Source organism: Taurulus bubalis (assembly GCF_910589615.1).
Source record: "Taurulus bubalis genome assembly, chromosome: 9".
NCBI classification, from domain to species: domain Eukaryota; kingdom Metazoa; phylum Chordata; class Actinopteri; order Perciformes; family Cottidae; genus Taurulus; species Taurulus bubalis.
Window position 1 is genome coordinate 26,437,919 of NC_136597.1, and position 25,305 is coordinate 26,463,223.

Below are 25,305 nucleotides of genomic sequence, written 5' to 3' on the forward strand. Positions count from 1 at the left end.
TGAGCCAGCAGGTGTCACTATCGGACTCGTCTCTCATCTCTAACAGACTGAGCGTCGAAGTTTGTGTCTCACCGGTCTGGAAGTAGGACATGAGGACTCGTGCCCCTGGTACTCATTTAAATATTTTTAAAGTACATGTTTAGAGTATATTTTAATTTATTTTCCTAAGTTTATCTTTTTTTCAAGTTTTTCCCCCCAGCAGGCTGCTTGTCCCCTCTTCTCTCCGATCTCAGGTCATCCAGTGGGCCCACCTTTCTCGAGTTTCCTGCAATGGAGAGGGATGTAGGGGAGTATGTATCAGCCTGCCAGAAGCAAGGATCCCCGACTTCCTCCGCCTGGTCTCCTGCGCCCGCTACAGCTACTGTTACGCCCAGACCTTCTGGGCAGTTCTGTGTTTACTGTCTGTTTCTGTTGTGATGTCTGTCACTCACCTTGTCTCTCGTTTCAGACACCTACCTGCTCGTGTGCCGCCCTCCTGTGTGATCGCAAGCCACGCCCTAATTTTGTATTTTTTTTGTATTTAGTCTGTGTCAACCCCTTGCTCTGTGCCAGTTTGTCTCTAAATGTGTTTCGAGCCGACCAGCTGGCGGCACACTTAGGATGCAGAAGTCACCAGTGGAAGATGCCAACTTCCTCTCCAAATATTTCTTCTGGTAAGATGCGTTTACCTCGTTTACTTTAAGCTTCTCCGTAATTATTGGAATGCTTCACTTGCTAATTATTCTTTCTGAGCGTGTTTTTGAGGTTTTGATTATTTTCAGAGACTGGAGATTGTTTCCTTGAGTCTGAAACCTCAGGGCATTACTCCAGTTACAACCAGTGTCAGTTCACACTGAAGCTTCAGACACTCCAAACACTGGCCTCATCCTCCAACCACACACACACACACACACACACACACACACACGCATACATTTAATATCATCGTTCAAACAGCTTCACCGAATCGTAAAATGTATTTCATAGGTGTTTTTAATACAATATATGTACACAGTGTCTTATTATTCATCACTTTTCTCTGACTATTACTACTATCGTTAATGCTTTTATTACCATTAATATTATATTATATCCACTGCTGCTGTTATTATTAATAGTCGTAATTGTTCCGTCTTTATTCCGCTTACTACTGAATCCTTTATATCAGAAGATGCCAATAGATGCACATGTTGCAAATTTGTGATTTTTAGTCTGTACAAAATAAATGGAATTGAATCATCTTCCAGCAGTTGTTGACGATGCGGTCCGGTGCACTTTGAACTCAAACACATTTAGTCAGTTTCTTTCTATACGTGTTAGACCGTATCTGTTGGTTCTGCTTCCAACATCTAATACCAGCGATCTGTCCGTGTGGTTTTCTCGTGCAGTTGGACGACGCCGCTGCTGAGGAAGGGCTTCCAGAAGAAGTTGGAGCTGACGGACGTGTACAAGGCTCCTTCCTTCGACCTGGCAGACAAGCTCTCTGAGAGACTCGAGAGGTTTGAGTTGTTTACGTGACTCGTGGGTTCTTTTTCTTTTGTATATAGATATGTATAGTCGTGTTGCAACCCGGGCTCATAAAGAGATTACAGATAATGGGAGAACAGATAAGAAGTATTGTCTATTACCAGACTATACTATACTATAGTATAGTCTGGTAATCGGGGTCCACAGCGTGATGAAGTCGTGGTTTTTGGGCTCTGGGTTGGTCAAGCTTTGGCACGCGGACCAACGGATGCCCGGTAAATAATAAGTCTGGAGCAATTCATTTTTTATTTACATTTGTATTCATTGAAGCATATTCACATTAAATACATAGATTAAAAAACTCTGTTTCAAACAGTAATACAAAGATTACAGTCAACACTTAACTTAAGGGCAGTGGAGCCATAAAGGCAGACGCAGGTGTCAGTCGACGATGTGCACGTGATCAGCTTGCATACCAAATACAATACATTTAAAGAATGTTACGGAGGAAGAGATCGAAGAAAAATCGACACACCTGGCGTTTTTATTTCCTATGTGCCCTTTACATGTGTTTACAGTAGCCACGCTCCGTCAGCATCAAGTTAAAATATGGGCTGGCATTCAACCAAACCTGTGTGTGCCAAACAAACCAACAACCAGGCAGCAGATGGACAAGGTTAAGTCTTCTCTCTCTCTCTCTTTCTCTCTCTCTCTCTCTCTCTCTCTCTGCTTTCAATGTATTTATCTCATTTCCTCGACACTCTTTCTTTCTCGCTCTCTTCCTCTCTTCCATTCTCTTTTCTCAAATTAAATGAACCCTGTATCATCTCTGTGACTGTCAAAGTCAGTTTTTTTTTAAACACTTAAATGTCCTGCATGGTCAATCTTGTGTTCTCCAGGAAAATGATTTCAACATTCTCCTCTGGTTGTATAGAAGTCTATGATTATTATCAGAGACAACTTTAATGGATGTGAAACTTTTGGCTGCTTTTGTTAAAGCTGCATTCTCTCTCCTGACCACCAGTGGGCGACTCCTCTGGTTGTATAGAAGTCTATGCTTCATGTGTTGAAGCTGCATTCTCTCTCCTGATAACCAGGGGGCGACTCCTCTGGTTGTATAGAAGTATATGCTTCATGTGTTAAAGCTGCATTCTCTCTCCTGACCACCAGGGGGCGACTCCTCTGGTTGTATAGAAGTTTATGCTTCATGTGTTAAAGCTGCATTCTCTCCCTGACCACCAGGAGGTGACTACTCTGGTTGTATAGAAGTCTATGCTTCATGTTTTGAAGCTGCATTCTCTCTCCTGATAACCAGGGGGCGACTCCTCTGGTTGTATAGAAGTCTATGCTTCATGTGTTAAAGCTGCATTCTCTCCCCTGACCACCAGGAGGTGACTACTCTGGTTGTATAGAAGTCTATGCTTCATGTGTTGAAGCTGCATTCTCTCCCCTGACCACCAGGGGGTGACTCCTCTGGTTGTATAGAAGTTTATGCTTCATGTGTTAAAGCTGCATTCTCTCTCCTGACCACCAGGAGGTGACTACTCTGGTTGTATAGAAGTTTATGCTTCATGTGTTAAAGCTGCATTCTCTCGTCAAAAAAAGAACGAGCAGCGGTGGGTGATCTTTGCTTATGGCGAAGGCTTCTGGCAACGTGATATTTACCGTCCATTAAAGCGGGTTGTGTACCGTCAACACCTCTTTTGGAGAGGATCTCATCACGCTGGCAAAAGATGGAACTGTTGCGGCCCTTCTGTTTCCATTCCCTTTCATTGTTTTTATTTTGCAGGGACAAATGCACACTAATCAACAGTAAAACTGTAAGTGAGCCAGAGTTAGCCAGAGAGGCTAATTTCCATCTGCTGTCCCTAGCCAGATTTCTTTTATGGCAGCCTGAAAATACAAAACGTTCAATAACACAATGCAACTAAGATAGACAGACAGTAACGACTAGACAAAACTAATTCACATCAAAGCAAATAGTGTACCTACAGTATAAGCAGCTATAAATTAAATCAACACTAAACAAGACAAATACACACATACACCAACATTAATGCTTCTCACCTGATGGCAACGAGCCGTTCCTTAAGGCTGTTTGAATGTTTTGTGCGTTTCTGTTGTGCGTCTGTGTGATGAAGAGCGTTCCACGAGTTTGCTGAATTCACAGAAAATGCAGATTTGCTAAAAGAGCCTGACCTGAAATGACACAATCACCTCTTGAAGCAGATCTAGTGTGTCTTCACTTTGAGTGTGTTGTTTAATGAAATCACTAAGCGGAGGCGGAGCCATACCATGTAAAATGTTACACTATATTTGAGAAGAAGAAATAACTTCTAACGAGTTGGGGGGAACACACACAGATAAATGTACTGCTAGCTTCTCTGCTAGCTCCTCTGCTAGCTCCTCTGCTAGCTTCTCGTTCTGGGACGGAATCGCCTGCCAAAGTCGGTTTGTTGCCAAAGTCGTAGCGGACGAATGGAACGCCCAAACGTCGCTGGTGTTTGGCTGATCGGTGTTTATTCTGCGCTGCTGTGTCGTAACTCTGTCCCCCTCACAGAGAATGGGACCGAGAGGTGGCGTCGGCCGAGAACAAGCCCAGGCTGATGAGAGCGCTGGCCCGGTGCTTCATCGGCCCCTTCGTCTTCTTCGGGGTCCTCCTCTACCTCGGGGTGAGTCTGTCATCTTCCTCGGGGAATACAAAATACTCAATATATATATACAACAAAACAGTAGAGCGAATTAAAGATTATTAAAAAAAAAAGAATTGCGCTCGACTGCCCAGGCGAAAAAGAAATATACAAAGTATATTTAATCTTTAGTATACTAAAGTATACTCAAGTATGCTAATCATAAGTATACTTAAAGTGTTATTTTGGAACAACTTCTTTTGTACTAAATATATTTAAGTAGTACTTAGTATAGTAAGTACAACTTGAAGTATATTTAGTATATTTTTGTGTGCTAAATTGGAACAACTTAAAGTATACTTAGCACATTTTAAGTATATTACGCTGTATGTGCTAATATACATGCCGATAGCTCACTTAAAATGTGTTTTAAGTACATTTGAGTAATTGCACAGAACTTACACTTAAAGTATATTTGTTTTAAATATATTTTTTTAAAGTATACTTTTCATATATTTGCAGAAAGTACACTTCTTTGATAGTATATTTTATGTATACTTTAGAATATTTAAGTATGTTTTAAATATACAAAAGTATATTTTGTTCCGCCTGGGTGAGCACAAATCATGCATCCCCTTCTTCAGTAACAAACTAGAATATGACACCAAATAATAAAGTAATTTGAAGTAAATAAAAGTTATTCATGTAAATGTGCAGGAGCTTTCCAAGGCGGTGCAGTCTCAGCTCCTGGGCCGCATCATCGCCTCCTTCGACCCGTTCCACGCTCCGGAGCGCAGCCTGGGATACTTCCTGGCCCTGGGCCTCTGCCTCCTCTTCACCGCCCGCTTCCTGCTGCTGCAGCCCGCCATCTTCGGCCTGCACCACCTGGGCATGCAGATCCGCATCGCCCTGTTCAGCCTCATATACAAGAAGGTGAAGCGGGGGGCGGGGCGGGTTGTTCACGGAGCCCAGACGCCGGCGGTTCTCTGAATGTCTGAAGAGTTCAAACTGGAATCAAAAATAGACTGAAGCCATAAACCAACCTCCACCATGACAGGAGGGATTGTAATTATCTGTAAACTCTCAATATTCATGGGCGGCTTCATTGCCTTTGTACAATAACTGTAAAGAAACAAGTCGAGTATTAAAAGCATTATGAAGAAACAACGGTTGAATATCCTAAAAACTATTTGATTTGTCTGCAAAATAATTGACTCAAATGTCGATTTTTAAGACGTCCTGTTTCAAAAAAGCATCTCAAAACACATAATCGCATGAAATGTAGATATTGCTTTCATCAGTGAACCATTTGTGACGGTCACGTGATCGCGGGCGCCGAACAACATCGTAGAAAAAGTTGCGAGACGAAGAGCCGGCTTCACCACGGCGAGTACGAACGAAGCTCGTCTGAAACGTGTCGGCAAAATGCAAACATTTTGTATTTTTATAATATATAATACTGCATTTATATTGTATTTGAGTCCTTTAGTCTTTTTTTCCTATATTTCTACTTTTTTGACTAAATGATAATCTCATAAATGTGTCAACCAGTTTCCTCTCTAACAATTTCTCATCTTTTGTGCCCCACCCCAACACCCCTTTTGGTCCTTTTCCAGACCCTGAAGCTGTCCAGCCGAGTCCTGGATAAGATGAGCACCGGTCAGCTGGTCAGTCTGATGTCGGCGCACCTCAACAAGCTGGATGAGGTGAGCGAACATGTGGACTGGAGCGGCTTTACATTTGACTTATTGCAGCCTCGCTTTTCATTGTAATACATATAATCATAATACTAATAATAGTAAAAAGTAGGACTTGTATAATAAGTCCCACTCCTCCATATAGAAACAGCACAACTGTGGCTAGATGGACAGAGAACTTCAAAATGTCTATAACTCGGTTATACATGCCATAAATCATAAGAAATTCAAAAGAACAATTCGTGTTCAAAGTGTTATAAATATTGGAAAATAAATGTGGGCTCCATGCGCTTCACTCAAAGTTGATTCACTGGTTTCTTTTAGCTTTTGTCGGTGACTTTTGGTCATTGAGTGCAAATTGTATGTTTTTTAGTTACTTTTTTTTATAAGATCTGGTTGTTTGGTTGACAATTCATTTTGAAAATTCAAAGATGAGTTCTGTTTTTTCAGTTTATGACTATGATAAATTGCCTAATATTAACAATTATAACAAAAACAAGCCTTTTAAACACGCTGGTGGATTGTTAGGTTTTAATGCTCCACATCCCAAAAATGTGAAACTTTTGAAATTGACTATGATTGAATGTGATGTGTATTAATTTTTGGGGGGGGTCAATCGCTGACAGAAGAAGATTGACAGTTCGCACACTCACCGACTTCTTCAGTGAAAACATTTTTATTACCCAACACAGAGCTCTCTGTTCTGCAGGCCGAGGGCCAATCAGAAAGACAATAGGTCTGTAACAATACACACACGTGTTTGCAAACAAACACACAATGAGGAGTGTGTGGTGTGTGTGTTTGTGTGTGTGTGTGTGTGTGTGTGTGTGTGTGTGTGTGTGTGTGTGTGTGTGTGTGTGTTTATTGATATGAGAGTACTTGATCTCAGTACAGCTGATGTTCACCGGATGAAACTGACTCCTTTTACTTTTGTGACTGCATACTTTTTCTTTTATCATTCATTCATTCTTTCATGCACAATGTGAAGGGGAATTTGGTTTCTTCAGTCCAGATTTTTTTGTGCGATTCTTTATGGAAATGAGAATCAATTCAACTAATCGATTAGTCATCAAAAAAGTGTTCGCCGACTAAGACTTTCCTCGCCAGTTTAGAATAAACAACATGGCTGTATACACGGTTCCAGTTTGAAGTGTTTAGCTCTGTTGCGCATGAAATTAGTTTGTATGTGTTCATCCAACTGCAACTAAAATGCTGATTGGTGGTTTTCCAAACCCAAGATGACGTTCCCAACATGTCTTGTTTTGTTCAAACTGTCATAGAGGAGTAAAGAAACCAGAAAACAATCACATTTAAGAAGCTGGAATCTGAGAATTTAGACTTAAAGCAATGAATCCATTGGGAAAATAGTAATAATGTCCCTTGCTCCTAATTAAAAGTCACCCTATGGTCACTGTTTTTATTTTTGGGTCTTTTCACAGAGCTTGGGTCTGGCCCACTTCGTCTGGATCACCCCGCTGCAGTGCATTGTGATCATGGTTCTGCTCTGGGAGATGATCGAGGTGAACGGCTTCTGCGCGCTGGCATCCCTGACGCTGCTGGGCATCGTCCAGGCCTGGCTCTCGCAGAAGATGGGCCCTCACCGGTGGGGAAACGCAACCAATGTCACACCGTCACAACGTCGCAACCACACCATCACAACCACACCGTCACAACCACACCGTCACAACCACACCATCACAACCACACCGTCACAACCACACCGTCACAACCACACCATCACAACGTCACAACCACAACTACACGACCACACCGTCACAACCACAACTACACAACCACACCATCACAACGTCACAACTGCACCGTCACAACCGCAACTACACAACCGCATCGTCACAACCACACCATCACAACGTCACAACTGCACCGTCACAACCGCAACTACACAACCGCACCGTCACAACGTCGCAACCGCACCGTCACAACTACAACTACACAACCGCATCGTCACAACCACACCATCACAACGTCACAACTGCACCGTCACAACCGCAACTACACAACCGCACCGTCACAACGTCGCAACCGCACCGTCACAACTACAACTACACAACCGCATCGTCACAACCACACCATTACAACGTCACAACTGCACCGTCACAACCGCAACTACACAACCGCACCGTCACAACGTCGCAACCGCACCGTCACAACTACAACTACACAACCGCATCGTCACAACCACACCATTACAACGTCACAACTGCACCGTCACAACCGCAACTACACAACCGCACCGTCACAACGTCGCAACCGCACCGTCACAACTACAACTACACAACCGCATCGTCACAACGTCACAACCGCACCGTCACAACCGCAACTACATAACCGCACCGTCACAACGTCGCAACCGCACCGTCACAACTACAACTACACAACCGCACCGTCACAACCACAACTACACAACCGCACCATCACAACCGCACCGTCACAACCACACCATCACAACGTCACAACCGCACCGTCACAACCGCACCATCACAACCACACCGTCACAACGTCACAACCACACCATCACAACCGCACCGTCACAACGTCACAACCACACGCACACTTACCTGTCGTTGTTTCCCCTCCACGTCTCGCAGTGTTTCCCACTCTCTTTAGAATGTAAAACATGCAGGACACATATTTATATTTGATCTATCGATCTCCAGCGTGAAGCGAGGAGGAATGATCAGCCGCCGTCTGGCTCTCACCTCGGAGATCGTGGAGAACATCCACTCTGTGAAGGCGTACGGCTGGGAGGACGTGATGGAGACCATCATCAAGAACATCAGGCGGTAAGTCGCCAGAAAACACTTGATACCGATAACCTGGGCTTTGGGAACCGGCCGATACCAGTGTTTCTTAATAATAATAATAATAGTGATAAAGCAAAGAAACCTTTTCTTTTTTATCGTTAACAATTGCAGCATTGCTCTAGTTTATTTTAATCTACATACAGTAAACAACCCCTGAATCTTGGTGGATCCATGTTATCTCTGATTATTGTTATAGCAGCGTGAAAACTGACATGTTAAGCAAAGACGCCTTTTTAGGTAGTTCCTGTAATTGTACCTTCAATACAACTTTATTGTTCTAGTAATTGTATTCCTGTATGTCATTAAAAGTTGTATTTTTTTTCTTCCTCCCACTCTCAGGGACGAGATGACGCTGACGAGGAAGATCGGCTCTCTGCGGTACTTCTACAGCGCCTCCTACTTCTTCTCCGCCATCATCGTCATCGTGTCCGCCGTCGTGCCGCACGCGCTCAGCAAGGGCATGATCCTGCGCCGCATCTTCACCACCTCCGCCTACTGCATGGTGATGCGGATGTCGCTGACCCGCCAGCTGCCGGGATCCATCCAGATGTGGTACGACACGCTGGCGCTGGTCCAGAAGATCGAGGTGGGTTCAGAGAGGGATACCCTCCTCCGGTCACACCGCAGCCAACACACCAAATCTCTGAACGATGACGATACTGACGTGTTTTTGTTTTCTCCAGGAATTCTTGATGAAGGAAGAGTACAAAGTTCTGGAGTACAACCTCACCACCACCGACCTGGAGCTGGTCAACGTCTCCGCGTCCTGGGACAAGGTTTGTTCGTCTCTGAGCATCGGACAAGAACTTGGTGCTCTTGTCCCCGAACATTTATACCAAGTACTGAGGGTTCAGAGTCTTAAAAGTACTACAAAGTAGGGTTGTGCGGTATAACGGTTTCACATTTCCATACAGGATGAAGTTTTCATTCAAAAAATATATATTTTTCACCGCTGAGGGCGCAGCGGTCGTAGCAACTTACCTGTCTTGGGTAAAACTTTATAACAACAATTAATAGCCCACAACTAACACTCTTTAACAGGTAAAACACCACGACTCAACAGTTTGTGACACTAATAATTGTACATTCATAAAATTACACCACCGAACTGCATGCTGGGTAAAGCTCGCCCATACCTTTTGAATGCTTTTGAATGCTTCAATTGATTGAATTTCTGATTATGATCAATACATACATACTGACCCACCCAGCTCCTAGTTATATGGTAATCTACACATGCATCTATATACCCATATATAGTACATGATACATACAGTACATATATCCTCATACGTATACATTAATTTGTATACTACTGCCAGCAGGCACATTTCAATAAATATAATCTGATTGATTTGAGTGACGAGGCACTTTACATTAGCCAATACATTTTCCCAACACTGACGCATTTAACTTGTTTGATATTTTGCGATGCTTATGTCTCGCAGCGGGGGCGGTGTTAAACTGCGTTCACATCAAAAGCGTTGCGAATATTTGCAACGCATTTGCTGTGAATACAGCATTAGACTTTGCCATGATTATGGACTTGACTTCATATGCGTTCATGATCATCTCCTGCTCCTCAGCGGAGAAAAAAGAGGTTGTTCCTCTGAGTTCATTTGCCATTGTACTGTTAGAAGATCATGGATTCTGTGCTCGACGCTGCCCCCTTTTGAAGAGGACCGGGCACGCGCAATTATCCAGATGACTGACGTCTGGTTCGAATTAACGAGACTGTTTGAGGGCTGATCAGCCTTTTAGGAACCGAGTTAGCCTGACGTCAATCATCGCGGTAATTTAAGATGGATAATAGGACGTTTGATCGACTTCGTTGAACCCCGTACGAGGAACGGGGCCCTGGTGTGATTCATCACGCTTTGGTGCGTCCATATGAGAGAACCGGAGAATGGCTCTTGATTCCGAACTCTTTTTCAGGGCATCGGTGAGCTGTTTGAGAAGATCAAGCAGGAGAACAACGCCAACGGACACCTGAACGGGGACGCCGGCGTCTTCTTCACCAACCTCTACGTCACGCCCGTCCTCAAGAACATCAGCCTGTACCTGGAGAAGGGCAAGATGCTGGCGGTGGCCGGATCCACTGGCTCGGGGAAAGTAGGTCAAATAAAAGTAGCGTTTACAGAGGCCGCGCCAAAATCCGCCTACCATGCATTCAGTAGCACCTTTTCTTTTTACCCCCTCAGAGTTCTCTGCTCATGATGATCCTCGGAGAGTTGGTGCCGTCGGAGGGTCAAATCCGACACAGCGGTCGCATCTCCTTCTCGCCACAGACTTCCTGGATCATGCCGGGGACGATTCGGGACAACATCCTGTTCGGCCTGACGTACGACGAGTTCCGCTACACCTCCGTCATCAAGGCCTGCCAGCTGGAGGAGGTACCTTCACTATTCCTTCTGTTTCTTCTTCTTCTGGTTGTGCGGACAAAGTGGATTTCTGTACTGGAGTCCAAAACTGTGTTGGCTGTTGTTACTCGTGCATACTGCACAAACAATCACCTGAAAAAACATGTAATATAAGCACCAAGGCAGTCAAATTGGTGCAGTCTGTCACCCGGATGTCGATCACCTAAAGAACTCTTAATCTAGTCGAAATGGTTCGTCAGGGAGCCTACCACCCCTGAAATATAAATATAAACATCCATATTTGGGCGAAAAAACGCAAGTATTTGGAGCATGACGGACATGAGTGTTCAAAACACAGACGCATTGTCATTATTCAACACAGGGTCGCACAACGGATTGCAGTTGTGGCTCATTCGCTACAAAAGTAGAAAAGAAAAGAGAAAGTAGTACAATTCTGTGCATTTTTTGGGGGGAGTTTGCATAGGAATGTACACAGATTAAAGAGACAGTGTTGGAAGATACTGAGCACGCTTCCACGAGCTGTTTGGCTCCAATCAGAGAGAAACGGATACGTGGACCCAAGTTTCTTTCCTGTTGACTCAGCGTTTCTATCCTGCAGCTCCCGCAGAAACTTAATGAGTGTCACTATTTATTCAGACTCTATTTAGCGTATTCTGCATCTCCTCTTTGGTCCCGGGTGTAAAGCAAAAACACTTGAAAGCCTTTCAATGAACAGGGAAAATGGAACATGAGTTCGTTGGTTCCCAGTGACGGACGGTTACAAACCCATCAGACCTGTGGGCCTCGTTGAGCCGAAAACAAGCTCCTGTTGCCTCCATGAATATGAAGTATATGTGTCCGTTAGGCTGCTGATGTATTCCGCAAATACTAATACACTTATTTATAATTATGAAGGTTTAAACGGACACAAAAAACTCTAGGATTTGGATTCAAACACATTTTCTGCACTGTTTAACATTCAGGATACATTGGATATGTCATTTTAAAATAGTACTTTTCAGGAATATATTTTGGGAATATATGTAGGACTAAATGAGCAGCACATTATTGTGATGAAATACAATGAGTAATGAACATAGGTCCCAGCTGCCACAACCTTGTAAAAAAGAAATGTAATAGTCGTTGGAACCTGTGAGAACATAAAGTTCCCGCTCATAAATCAGTGTCATTTTTTTATTATGTTGATATTTTAAACGCACCGTATTCGTCTTACTTCTAGTAAAATCAATGAAAGGGCGGCTCCATGTTCAGTCGCCCGCCCCCGTCTGCTGCGGCGGTTTTGACAAAAACACAACGTGTTGTCACAGCAAACAAAGCTGCCGTGCAACATTCATATCAAAGTACTGTAAAAACAGCCTCTATTTTGTCTTTTTGAGGAGAGGTGTATATAAAACCATATGACAGTAGCAGTTCTGCTGTATGTCGTATGGAAATGACTTCCTCTGCTTTGAGCGCCCGACCTTCAACTGTCAGGTTGGAACTACGGCTGCAACTAACGATTATTTTCATAATCGACTAGTCTATCGACTATTTTTCATGTACTTTGGTGCACAAGGAGGTTGTGATTGAGATTCCTCAGGTGAGCGGGGTAGACATGTAAACTACTAGATATCAGGTGACTATTTTCATTTAAATATGCAAATGAGGCATTTTCTTATGAAATATGTGCTAATTTGCATGCATCTCCTGAACAGAAGTCTGAACATTGGATGAAGCCAGGTTCAAAATTCTTCATTTTGTTTCATTTTGAAACTTCATTTTGTTGACGTGTCAGAGGGGTTTTTACAGAGGGGATTTATTATGTCTCTTTTTAATAACTCCATAAATCATAAAATATTTTCAACAGCCATTAGAACAAATATATTTTCTCCATGTTTCCAGTGATAAATGTGTGTAAATGAGGCGCTGAATGCGTTGTGAACAAACCTCTCTGCATAAACCCTCAGAATATATGTAGCAATGAAAGAGTAAAGTTTGGTGATGTAAGAGCTGCTGAAGTGGAGATTTCTGGATCAGAGTCTGAGGACAAACTCATGGAGAGAAAACGTCCTTTAAAGAAGTTTAGTTACATTACATCATGATGAAGACTCTACAGGTGAAGAGGGTAAAATAAATAATTATTAGATATAACCATGAAACTTCACGAGTTCATTACTGACATTAAGATGATTCTTTTTTGCATTACAAGTTTTCTGAAATTCTGTGTTTTAAATATGCAAAAACAGCAATGATGACTTTTGGTGAATTTAGGAGAAATCTACAGATGCAAAAGTAGTAAAATAAACACCTAAATTTGTATTTTTGAGGTTTTTATTTCCACTATTCTCAAAGAAGACGTGTTATGGAACCAAAATACTGCACCAAAAACCCTCAGAATGTACCAGTGCATTTAGTGTCTCGCCTTAAAGGGCCAGCGTGTGGCATTGTACAGGCAGAAATATAATATTCATAACTGTGTTACCGTTCATCTGAAACTAAGAATCGTTGTTTCCCACTGAATGCTGCCAAATCCAACACCTTCGCCTTGTTGTTGTATAAAAAGCTTTGTGGGCGTTTGACCAGCTGACTCTTTGTTTTCCTCTCCAGGACTTTGACCTGCTGCCCGACAAAGATGAGACGCATCTCCTGGAAGGAGGGGTGACCCTCAGCGGGGGTCAACGGGCTCGCCTCGGCCTGGCCAGGTACTTCCTGTCCGCACGACTCCTTCACCTCCATGCATCCTATTATGGCAAAAATCACAATCACAAGAACATTTTGTTAATTATTTATTAAAACATTTCTCAGTGCAGACTCTCTGTTCTGTGTGTTTTCTCCCTCAGGGCTGTGTATAAAGATGCAGACCTCTACCTGCTGGATGCACCTTTCACCCACCTGGACATTGTGACAGAGAAAGAGATCTTTGAGAAGTGTGTATCCCAACAGAGAGTCTTTCATGAGGAGGAGGAGGAGGAGGAGGAGGAGGAGGAGGAGGAGGAGGACGTTTTTAAGGTCAAGGTTATCTCTTGTTATTTCAAACTCTCTGTGGAGAGTTACGGCCGCTTCATCCCGCTGGTCCATTTTCAGGAAACGGGAGTCAAGCAAAAAAAGGGAATTATGCTTTGATGAAATGTGGATTTTGGCCATCTTTCAGAGGGGAAAACATTTTGGTTCTGTAGTTGAGGCCTGAACAAAGTAATAAAGTAGTTTGTTAGTTTCAAGCGCGGCTATTCTCTGAAGATTTTACGTTCATACCATTTACCAACCATTTTTGCGCCTTGTTTTATCAAAAAAAAGAAATCCATGAATTTCTCTTTAACCTCTAACTTTCTGCGTCACTTCGCAGGTGTGTGTGTAAACTCATGGCGTCCAAGGCGCGCATCGTGGTCACCAGCAAGTTGGAGCACCTGAAGCGGGCGGACAGAATCCTCCTGCTGCACAACGGAGACTGCTTCTTCTACGGCACCTTCTCGGAGCTGCAGGCCAAGCGGCCCGACTTCAGCTCCGTCCTCCTCGGCGTGGAGGCCTACGACAACGTCAACGCGGAGCGCCGCAGCTCCATCCTCACGGAGACTCTCCGCCGGTCGTTCCGTCAGCCGCCGCCTTCGAATATCGTCTCCGGGTCCCAGGGCCATCCCGGGGGCAACAGCTACCCGGAGAAACGCAAACAGTCCCTCATCCTGAATCCGCTGGCGGCGGCGGCCCGCAAGTTCTCCTTCATCGGGAACTCCCAGCAGGCCGGGAACACTCCCCAGTCCACGACCATAGAGGACGGGGCGCGGGAACTCTCCGAGCGGAAGTTCTCGGTCGTGCCCGAGGACGATCAGGTGGAGGAGGTGCTCCCCAGGGGGAACTTGTACCACCACGGGTTGCAGCACCTCAACGGGCAGCGCCGCCAGTCCGTCCTGGCGTTCATCACCAAAACTCAGGGCCAGGAGCGCAGGGAGCAGATCCAGTCGTCCTTCAGGAGAAAGCTGTCCGTCACGCCGCAGTGCGACCTGGTGTCCGAGCTCGACATTTACGCCCGCCGCCTGTCCAAGGACAGCGTTTATGACATCAGTGAGGACGTGGACGAAGCAGACATGGAGGTGTGGCTTTGGTGGACGCTCAAGGTCACGCCAGAGCAGTGGTTCTCAAACTTTTTCTTTCACGCCCAAATTTGGAGGAAGAAAAATGTTCATGCCCCTGGCTTAGTTCAAAATTTAGATCATTTTGATCACAAAATGATCTATGCTGAATTTGTATTGAAAGAACTTTTTGTGACTCCTCCTCCATCTGTGCTTTTTCAAATAATATAATAAAGAAAATTGAAATCACTTTCAAGTAACCCAGATCGCTGCAAATAACCTGTTTTGCACTGAATATGAGATCATAACAATAACGTTCAAGTTGTGTCAAACAAAACAAAATGAGTGCAGATATGTGTGAGGATGGGTCAATTGCAGAGAATATTTTCCCCACTCTGGGATTAATAAATAATTCTAAAATATATATTAAAAAAAAGAAGAAGAAAAAATCTCCCCACGCAACACCTGTAATACCTCCGCGCTCCACTAGAGGGTCGCGCCCCACAGTTTGAGAACCACTGCGCTAGAGTGCACGAAGTCTAAACATTCTCATGTTTAGACTTCTTTTAGCTTTTCTTCGCTCTCATTTTTAGGATCTTGTGAATATCAACAAAAATAATACTTCACCTCAAATTAAAGTTACTATGCAGAGCTTTTAACTGGTTATAAAAACAGTCTTAAATTAGTTCTGATGTCTCTTTATTACCTACATTAGTAAACAAGGCCATGTACGAGCAGACACCTGCTGCAGTCAAATGAGAGGTTTTCTAAAGGGAGTCTGGTGCTCGAAAACACTACCGCTTTTGTCCACAGGGGCCGCCAGAATCGACAAACTGAAAGTCCCTCATAGTAACTTTAAAGTGTGGATAAATCCGGTTATCGTCGTGTAAGAGCCGTTCTGGTTTCTTCGCAGCAATGCTTCGCGGATGAACGAGAGAACATCTTTGAAACTACCTCATGGAGCACATACCTTCGCTACATCACCACCAACAGGAGCTTAGTCTACGTCTTGATTTTCATCGTCCTCGTCTTCTTCGTTGAGGTAAAATTACCATTTTTAAGTTGTTGTTTTTACTTATGTGAATTCATCTCACAATATATTTTGTTTCGTTTCCACTGATAGGTTGCTGGTTCAGTCATTGGCATTTTCCTCATTACTGAGTAAGTGTTGCGTTTCATGTTCCTTCAGACTAAAAAAGCAGGAGAAACACTAAATATTCTCATTAGATTTGTTTGGTATTTTTTAACAATAAAAAAAATGTTTCCCTCTTTTTTCCCCTTTTTTATGAGACTAAAGATACAATTCATGCTATGAATGTTAAACATATATTAAAACAATTTGAATCGCCAATGAAATTTCCAATTGGTAATATTTCTGCGGAACCAGTTCTTTTAGATGTTGGACTCATTTTGGGTCGTTTTTGTTTTTTAACTGTTTCTGTGTATAAAAAAACAAAACCTCCAATCCGTGTCTTCGTTCTCAACCCTTTGCTCCGTTCCAACCAGCGAGATCTGGAGGGACGGAGCCAACCCTTCAGCGCCGAACTTCATCGACGAGCAGCACCCGAACAACTCGGGGCCGCCCACCCACCTGGCGGTCATCGTCACGCCGACCAGCGCCTACTACATCCTCTACATCTACGTGGCCGCGGCGGACACCGTGCTGGCCCTGGGGTTCTTCCGGGGTCTCCCGCTCGTGCACACGCTGCTCACCGTGTCCAAGAGGCTGCACGAGCAGATGCTCAGCGCCGTGCTGCGAGCGCCCATGGAGGTGCTCAACACCATGAAGTCTGGTGATGGTCACGGTTTACTTCGGGTTACATACCTTCCTCTTTATGTTACCATATCTTGTGTTAGCTTTCTGTTAGCATCTCTTGTGTTCGTTTTCTGTTAGCATCTCTTGCGTTAGCTTTCTGTTAGCACCTCTTGTGTTAGTTTTCTGTTAGCATCTCTTGCGTTAGCTTTCTCTTAGCATCTCTTGTGTTAGCTTTCTGTTAGCATCTCTTGTGTTAGCTTTCTGTTAGCATCTCTTGTGTTAGCTTTCTGTTGGCATCTATCGTGTTAGCTTTCTGTTGGCATCTCTCGTGTTAGCTTTCTGTTAGCATCTCTTGCGTTAGCTTTATGTTACCATCTCTTGTGTTAGTTTTCTGTTAGCATCTCTTGTGTTAGCTTTCTGTTACCATCTCTTGTGTTAGCTTTCTGTTAACATCTCTTGTGTTAGCTTTCTGTTAACATCTCTTGTGTTAGCTTTATGTTACCATCTCTTGTGTTAGCTTTCTGTTAGCATCTCTTGTGTTAACTTTCTGTTGGCATCTCTTGTGTTAGCTTTCTGTTGGCATCTCTTGTGTTAGCTTTCTGTTGGCATCTCTTGTGTTAGCTTTCTGTTAGCATCTCTTGTGTTAGCTTTCTGTTAGCATCTCTTGTGTTAACGGGTCGGTTTTGACCCATGTCTTTAATCAGCTGTAAAATACACTAAAAACTATTATCTGTCATCCATTTTGTTTCTCATCTCTTGGTTTCCATGTTAGGCTTCCTTATCCAAGAAAATATTGTTGTATGTTTTAATATTTTTGGTGTGGGCCTCTTTGTCAGGATACCTCGATTTCAATAAAGAAATCGGTCAAATGAACCTCAAGAGAATCATATACATAAATAAAAAGTTGTTGTGTTATCTGACTATTACTGAAGGATATTAGAACACATCTCTTAAATAAATTTGTTTTATTTATTTTTTCATTTTAATGTTAACATCTATGGTGTAACAGGTCAATTTCGACCCATGTATATATATATATTTACTTCAAGATACGTCAAGTATTTTTTTCAGCAATAGAACTTTAATACAAACACAAAATGAAAAGCAGAACAAGTCATAACACAAAATGTAGACAAACAACAACCAATCAAGCCAATCTTATTTTATTTTCTTGAAATAGAGGTTCCTGACAAAGTCAAAAAGCCTTGATGCAATAAACTATTTTATGTGGTTCTTTTATGCATTTAAAAAGCTAAAACGGGTCGGTGCCGACCCGAACACAAGAGGAAGGTTATAGTAGTTTTTGTCTACTTTTTAGAATCTGTTCAGCTTCATACGAGTTAACTTTCCTTCCCGTTTGTCCTCTTCCAGGCCGCATCATGAACAGGTTCACCAAGGACATGGCCACCATAGACGACATGCTGCCTCTGGTGCTGTTCGACCTCATTCAGGTATTTAAGCTGCACAACGTGGCACAATGTTTTCAAGCTTCAAGGCCTATTTGTCGCAGTGCTGCACTGAAATATGAATATTCAACGTGCATGAAAACGACAGAGACGATGTGTTCAGTAAAGACAGGATGATATTTGCACAAAAATGTAATGTGCCAAACTAAATGATAATAGATATGATGTGGAGGTTATTGTAAGAAGCTTGTTTTACACCTGGGTCGTCTCCATTGCTGCTTCCTGCCTCTAGAACTCAGACGTTCTCCCTCACTTCCTTTACTCAAAACTCACCTATTAAAGATCTGAATTCATACCAAGGATGCTAGTTATTTATTTTTATTTATTTGCTTTGTTTATATTGTAATTGCTTTACTGTATCTGTTTTTAAGTGTGTACCCCTGAGTGCCTTTTAAAGGGCTCTACAACATAAATGTATTATTATTATTATTATTAGAGCATTCGGTCAATATTTCAAATTTGCAGACTCTGAAATCAAACTGGATTTTTATGGGTATTCATTGTCTGTAAGCTACAGTAGAAGTAGGAAAATTGGAAATATCAATAATAAACGCAATTAAAAGACAAAAAATAAACCATTCATTAAGTTAACAATACTTTGGTGTTTCATTTTTTACTCAACTACTTCATTAAACTAGTCGTTTATCTTTTTTACAAAATGAACGAAAACACTGACGATGAGGAAGATATGGTGTAGATGATTATGAGAATACATTTAAAACAGAATTAAAATCACACCCTCGAAACTAAAATTGAAATCACAATTTAGCTCTAGATTCAAATTTAAAAGTTTAAAAGTGGCTCACGTTAAATAAATCATACGTCGCTTATCTGTTCCAGAAATATAACGCTTAAAAATGCCCTCAATCTTTTTAAATGTTCACTCAGCTTTTGGAGCAAGAAAATAAATCCAGTAATCATTTGTCTTTTATTGAGACGAACTCTTTGTCCACTCTTTAAAATGTTTTTTCCTCCTCTCACACCAGCTCACATTGATCGTAACGGGTGCCATCTTCATCGTGTCCATCATACGGCCTTACATCTTCATCGCCGCCATCCCGTTGGCCGTCATCTTCGTCATGCTCAGAAAGTACTTCCTGCGAACGGGACAGCAACTCAAGCTGCTGGAGGCCGAAGGTGAGAGCGCCGTGGCATTATGGGAAAAGTGCAATGACTCCTTTTGGTGACGGCGGAGAGACGTACCCAATAACCAAGAAGAGAGTCAGAAGACTGACCTTCTCTTAAAAAAGAGATATAGACATGTGCAATGTGAATACATCCAAATAAAATATGGCAGAAGTGTGCTGCCATATGATTGGATACGTTTAAAAAACTTTAAATTGAAATGTGGATACGGTTATTTGCTTTTATACCTTAACAAATATATTATGAATGCATTTAGATTTGGACTCTTTCTTTTGGACTTTTCTGCTCTGGATTCTGTCATCGAATGTGTGTTTTTTCCGGCAGTTTTGGCAACGTTTTATTTTGCAATACCAAAAGATACCCTCGACGAATCCCCCAAAAGTCCAGCTAAGGGTCCAACTAAAGAGACAAGTGACTCCTACTCTGATAACGTTAGAACTAAAAGAGGCAATACATAAAGAAAAATCCTGATTATCTAAATTCTTGCTTCTGTTCACTCTTTCATTTCATTACGTTGTATTCCAGCCAGTTCTGCTCACTTGTTCCTCCATCACTTCAATGGATTTATTGTGAGAGCCATTCTTTTGTATTTATTGGTGGAACAGCTGTTTGTCCATCACACTAAAGCGTCTCCTCTCCTGCAGCTCGCAGCCCCATCTTCTCCCACCTCATCATCTCCCTGAAGGGCCTGTGGACGATCCGGGCCTTCGGGCGTCAGACCTACTTCGAGACGCTCTTCCACAAGGCGCTGAACACGCACACGGCCGCCTGGTTCCACTACCTGTCCACGCTGCGCTGGTTCCTCTTCCGCTGCGACGTGATCTTCACCCTGTTCTTCACGGCCGCCGCCTTCATCGCCGTAGGAACCAACCGTGAGTGGTGGGGTTGAAAAGGGGGGGCGTGTGTGGATTTAGGACGGGTTGCTTCGAAGTCTTTGTGGATTTAGGACGGGTTGCTCCAAAGTCTTTGTGGATTTAGGACGGTTGCTCTGAGTCTTTGTGGATTTAGGACGGTTGCTCTGAGTCTTTGTGGATTTAGGACGGGTTGCTTCGAAGTCTTTGTGGATTTAGGACGGTTGCTCCGAAGTCTTTGTGGATTTAGGACGGTTGCTTCTAAGTCTTTGTGGATTTAGGACGGTTGCTCTGAGTCTTTGTGGATTTAGGGCGGTTGCTCTGAGTCTTTGTGGATTTAGGGCGGTTGCTCTGAGTCTTTGTGGATTTAGGGCGGTTGCTCTGAGTCTTTGTGGATGTAGGACGGTTGCTCTGAGTCTTTGTGGATTTAGGACAGGTTGCTTTGAAGTCTTTGCGGGAACGAGAGCAGCGGCAGTTTGTGCGCATGAATCCCAGGAAGGAGGAGGGAACGTCTCGTAATTCGTCTCGTAATTAGTTAGTTGGTAAACACATTGTTATTTCCACTGGACCTTGAGTGCAGACGCCTCGGCCTTATCTTTGTGTGACAGTGTGTGTGGTCAGATATCAGGATCGCAACAGTTTATCTGTTGGAATGCCACCGGATGAAATGTCATGTACAAAAGGAAGTGTGTGTGTTGGATTAACTTAGTGGGAAACACAAGTGCACACGTGCAAACACTGCTGCTGCGTCATGGCACCGTGTTTTTGTCGACGGCAAATTAAAGGGTCATTTCACGGCTCATTACTTCCAATGGAGCAAGAAGCAGAGCTGCAGATCCTGACAGCTGCTCTGACATCAGAGAGCTGCTTTTGATGTGCATGTGTGTGCGTGTGCATGTGTGTGTGTGTGTGTGTGTGTGTGTGTGTGTGTGTTCTACAGAGGACAAACCAGGGGAGGTTGGTGTCATCGTGGCCATGGCCATGTACATCCTGGGGACATTCCAATGGGCCGTCATCACCAGCATCACTGTAGACGGACTGGTATGTGGTACACACACACACACACACACACACACACACACACACACACACACACACACACACACACATACACACTCATTGTTTGCATCATAGTTAGATCTGCTTTAAAGGAGAACAAAACACACAGCCAATGACCAGTTAAGAGTGTGTCAAGCACAAAGTTGTGTTTTCATGACTTTTGGGGACATCACATCACCCGACTTGGGCAGAGGGGGCGCTGGTAGTAGCAGCAGCAGCGGGGAGCTAGCAGCAACGCTAGCTAGCGCTGCTGCTAGCTTGCTACAGCGGGGACACTGACCGGAGGTAGGAGCGGCTCGTAACCCGACTTTTACTATATATATATATATATCATTCTAGCCTCGACCAGTAGTGAGCTGTGTCTAAACTGGTTAACTCCCAGTGACTCACTCTGCTCTCTCTCTCTCTCTGTCTCTCTGTCTCTCTCTCTCCTCTCAGATGCGTTCGGTGGACCGGGTGTTCAAGTTCATCGACCTGCCGTCGGAGGAGCCGCTGTCGGAGGAGCCGGGCGGTGAAGGAGAGCCGGACCTCGTCGTGGACAACCCGCACGCCGAGGGCTGCTGGCCCAGCCGGGGCCACGTGGACGTCAGGGGCCTCACCGTCAAATACACAGAGGCCGGGCGCTCTGTGCTCAGCGACATCTCCTTCTCCGTGGAGGGAGGGCAGAGCGTGAGTGTGTGTGTGTGTGTGTGTTTATGCACAGTGTGCATTTAAAGGGTCAGAAAGGGTATGGCTTGTGTCTCACGGGTTAGTTTAATGCTGCCTTAATCAATATTCTTTCTATAACACTGGATCAAAGTGTGTATGTGGGCGGGGCCAACGTCTCAGATGGTCAACATCACCTCTGCAGCTTTTCATAACGATTCGGCGCCTTTCAGCTCGTTGTTTTGACTTCTTGATGCAGTTTTACTGTTTCAGTCTCACTTCAATCATCAGGGTTTAATCCAGACGTTTCATTAAAGTACGAGTGGAGTAACGGACCGTCTCTCTCTCTCTCTCTCTCTCTCTCTCTCTCTAACTATCTATCTAGCTCTCTGTCTCTCTCTCTCCAGCTCTCAGTAAGTGTCGTCCTGTTAGATTCAAACACCTCGAGACAGCAGTTCATTTCACAGCCATGTGCTTGTATCCATACGTGCTGCACAGTATATTATAGTGTGTGTGTGTGTGTGTGTGTGTGTGTGTGTGTGTGTGTGTGTGTGTGTGTGTGTGCGTGTGTGTGTAGATCGGTCTGTTGGGTCGAACCGGTTCGGGGAAGAGCACCGTGCTCTCCGCTCTGCTGCGTCTCGCCTCCTCTGACGGAGAGGTCTCCATCGACGCCGTCTCCTGGAGCTCCGTGTCGCTGCGCACCTGGAGGACGGCCTTCGGGGTCGTGCCACAGGTACGGCTGGAAGATCGCTGGTTCGATCCAGATAGAGCTGAGAGGAAATGCTGGCTCCACAAAGCCAGGAACAGTTCAAAATGTTCAGAATTCTGGAGAAGATATGCAGCACAAAGTCTGACAAAAGTCTGAAACAATAAAATTATATTTACACTTTATGGTGGCATTTGCTCAACATGAATGACCTAACTCACCCAACACAATCATACACAACTGTAGAGAGTAGTTTTGTGTTCTGGATTACTGCAGAACATGAATCTATGTGGTAAACATACGTTTATGACCCCAACATGTTTTGTTCAGTCGGATAATCCTAACAGACGAACACACCTCTTATAATTTTTAAAACCTATACAGCTGACGTCAGTCACGTGATTTAAACGTCAAGATTTGCTTCAGTAACTTGTCACCGGGTCTCATGTCTGGCCAGAGAATCACCATAAATGCTATTTATTTAATTTTAGATCCGAAACGTTCAACTTAAACCAGTTTGTTGTGAGACTTTAAATGCCGTAGAAATACTACCAGCGTACTAACTGCTCCCAATTGTTCTTTTTTAAATGCAGCCATTGAAATGTTTTCTCCGCTCTGTTTTGAGCAGAGAGTTTTCATTCTGACCGGAACGTTCCGGATGAACCTGGATCCTCACGGACGGCACAGCGACGAGGAGCTGTGGAGGGTCGCCGAGGAGGTGAGCCGCTTCCTGGTTTCCTCTGCTGGTGGGAAACCAGAGTCCTCTCCCAGAGCGGTTTGTGAGAGAGGGCAGCGTAGCAGGTCTTTAATCTCTTAATGTGAAACCCAAACTATTCCAGACACATCTCAGAGTCTTTGACAGTAAATGAACCTTTAGCTTCAGAATCAGCTTCTTTAAATGAAGCTGCAGCCTCAGTAGCTGAAAGCACAACCCCTCTTCTTCCTCCTCCCCCTTGAAAGTAAAATGGTTCCCGTGTGTCGTCAGGTGGGTTTGAAGTCGGTGATCGAACAGTTCCCGGACAAGCTGGACTTCCAGCTGGAGGACGGAGGCAACGTGTTGAGCAACGGACACAAGCAGCTGCTGTGTCTCGCCCGCTGCGTCCTCAGCAGAGCTCGCATCCTGCTGCTGGACGAGCCGTCCGCCTACCTCGACCCCATGTCAGGGTCCACACACACACACACACACACACACACACACACACTCTTTACATCGCAGTCCTCCACACAGCTATACTTCATTTGAATATGCACAACATTGTGAACCAAGCAAGTGATTCTTCTTCAACAACCTGTGCACCACTTTTTAAAAATGTCTTTTTGTATAGACGACACTCTTTTGGGGGATTTTGAGTTAAAAGTTCTCCGCCAAAAAACTAAATATCTTTGACCCATAAATGTGAGTAGGAAAAAAGATCTTATGGCAACATGGAATATCTCCACAAACCATATATACATTATAAAATGTACTTTAATTCAAAACTATGAAACACGGCAAATTATCAGAAAATATAAAGCTAATGTGCGTTAGCAGCAGAGAGAGACGGCCTTTGATGATGATGATGACGGTGTGTGTGTGTGTGTGTGTGTGTGTGTGTGTGTGTGTGTGTGTGTGTGTGTGTGTGTGTGTGTGTGTGTGTGCGCAGAACGCTGCAGGTCCTGAGGAAGATGCTGAGGCGCGCGTTCTCCGGCTGCACCGTCGTCCTGTCAGAGCACCGAGTGGAGCCGCTGCTGGAGTGCCAATCCTTCCTGGTGAGATGACGACCATGACACATAAAACACATATAAATATACATGAACGATAGAGTTACAAGTGTTATAAAAAAGTCTGTTTTCACAGTTTTATCTGGAATTTAATGCTAGCCACACTAGTTCTCACAAATTCTGATTCATTTATTTTTTTAACTTGGAATAAAAGCCGATCAGCTTCATGTGCAGCTCGTGAACGTTGATGCTTTTATATTTTCATGTTTACACCCAGATTTCACAAAATGTTTGGTCATGGAAATTTGGTTTAAGTCATGGAAAAGTCATGAAATCCATTGGTCAAGATGTGTAGGAACCCTGTCCTCCTCTCCTCCTCCTCCTCCTCCTCCTCTTCCTCTCCGTGCAGATGATTGAGGGCGGCTCCATCAGGAGCTACGACTCCCTCCAGAAGCTGCTGAATGAGACGAGTCACCAGAAACAGGCCATGAGCCCCGCCGACAGGCTCCGCCTCTTCCCGACGCTGCGGCGCCTCAACTCCAGCAAGCGGCCGCCGACCACCGAGATCTCGTCGCTGCCGGAGGACGAAGTCCACGACCCTCGCTTCTAGCCAGACACACACACACACACACACACACACACACACACGCACACACACGCACACACACACTCGGTCATGTCGTTTTTTGGGGGGGAAGCTGGACAAACCAAAATTAAGTAAGCAGATATTCATAAAAACTGAGGCTGACATTAATAAAAATAGAAAACATATATTACAAAAAACCAAGACTGTAAGTTTAGCGGGTTCTTCTGATATTAAGACAAACCAAGGCTACATGTTAGCTGTTCTTCTGATATTAACATATAGTTCTATATGTAACATAGCGTATATAAGTAACAATTCCTTCTAGGTAAAAAGTGTTGTTAGTAAAACATTGTCATAAAAACCGACG

The 25,305-nt window shown here is 43.9% G+C and overlaps 1 protein-coding gene across 1 annotated transcript; it reads left to right on the plus strand.

The window, feature by feature from the left end:
• Nucleotides 1–600: 600 nt before the first annotated feature.
• On the plus strand, nucleotides 601–24,962 carry LOC306741174 (cystic fibrosis transmembrane conductance regulator-like; the record flags this gene model as incomplete). Its single annotated transcript, XM_079223427.1, has 27 exons — nucleotides 601–653; nucleotides 1,368–1,478; nucleotides 4,007–4,118; nucleotides 4,794–5,009; nucleotides 5,693–5,782; nucleotides 7,213–7,376; nucleotides 8,452–8,577; nucleotides 8,938–9,184; nucleotides 9,282–9,374; nucleotides 10,534–10,710; nucleotides 10,800–10,991; nucleotides 13,566–13,660; nucleotides 13,799–13,885; nucleotides 14,302–15,043; nucleotides 15,936–16,064; nucleotides 16,146–16,183; nucleotides 16,529–16,815; nucleotides 18,150–18,229; nucleotides 19,231–19,381; nucleotides 20,035–20,262; nucleotides 21,182–21,282; nucleotides 21,739–21,969; nucleotides 22,523–22,678; nucleotides 23,280–23,369; nucleotides 23,637–23,809; nucleotides 24,295–24,400; nucleotides 24,762–24,962. The coding sequence occupies 27 exons, from the start codon at nucleotides 601–603 to the stop codon at nucleotides 24,960–24,962; spliced, it is 4,476 nt and encodes a 1,491-aa protein (XP_079079553.1).
• Nucleotides 24,963–25,305: the final 343 nt, after the last annotated feature.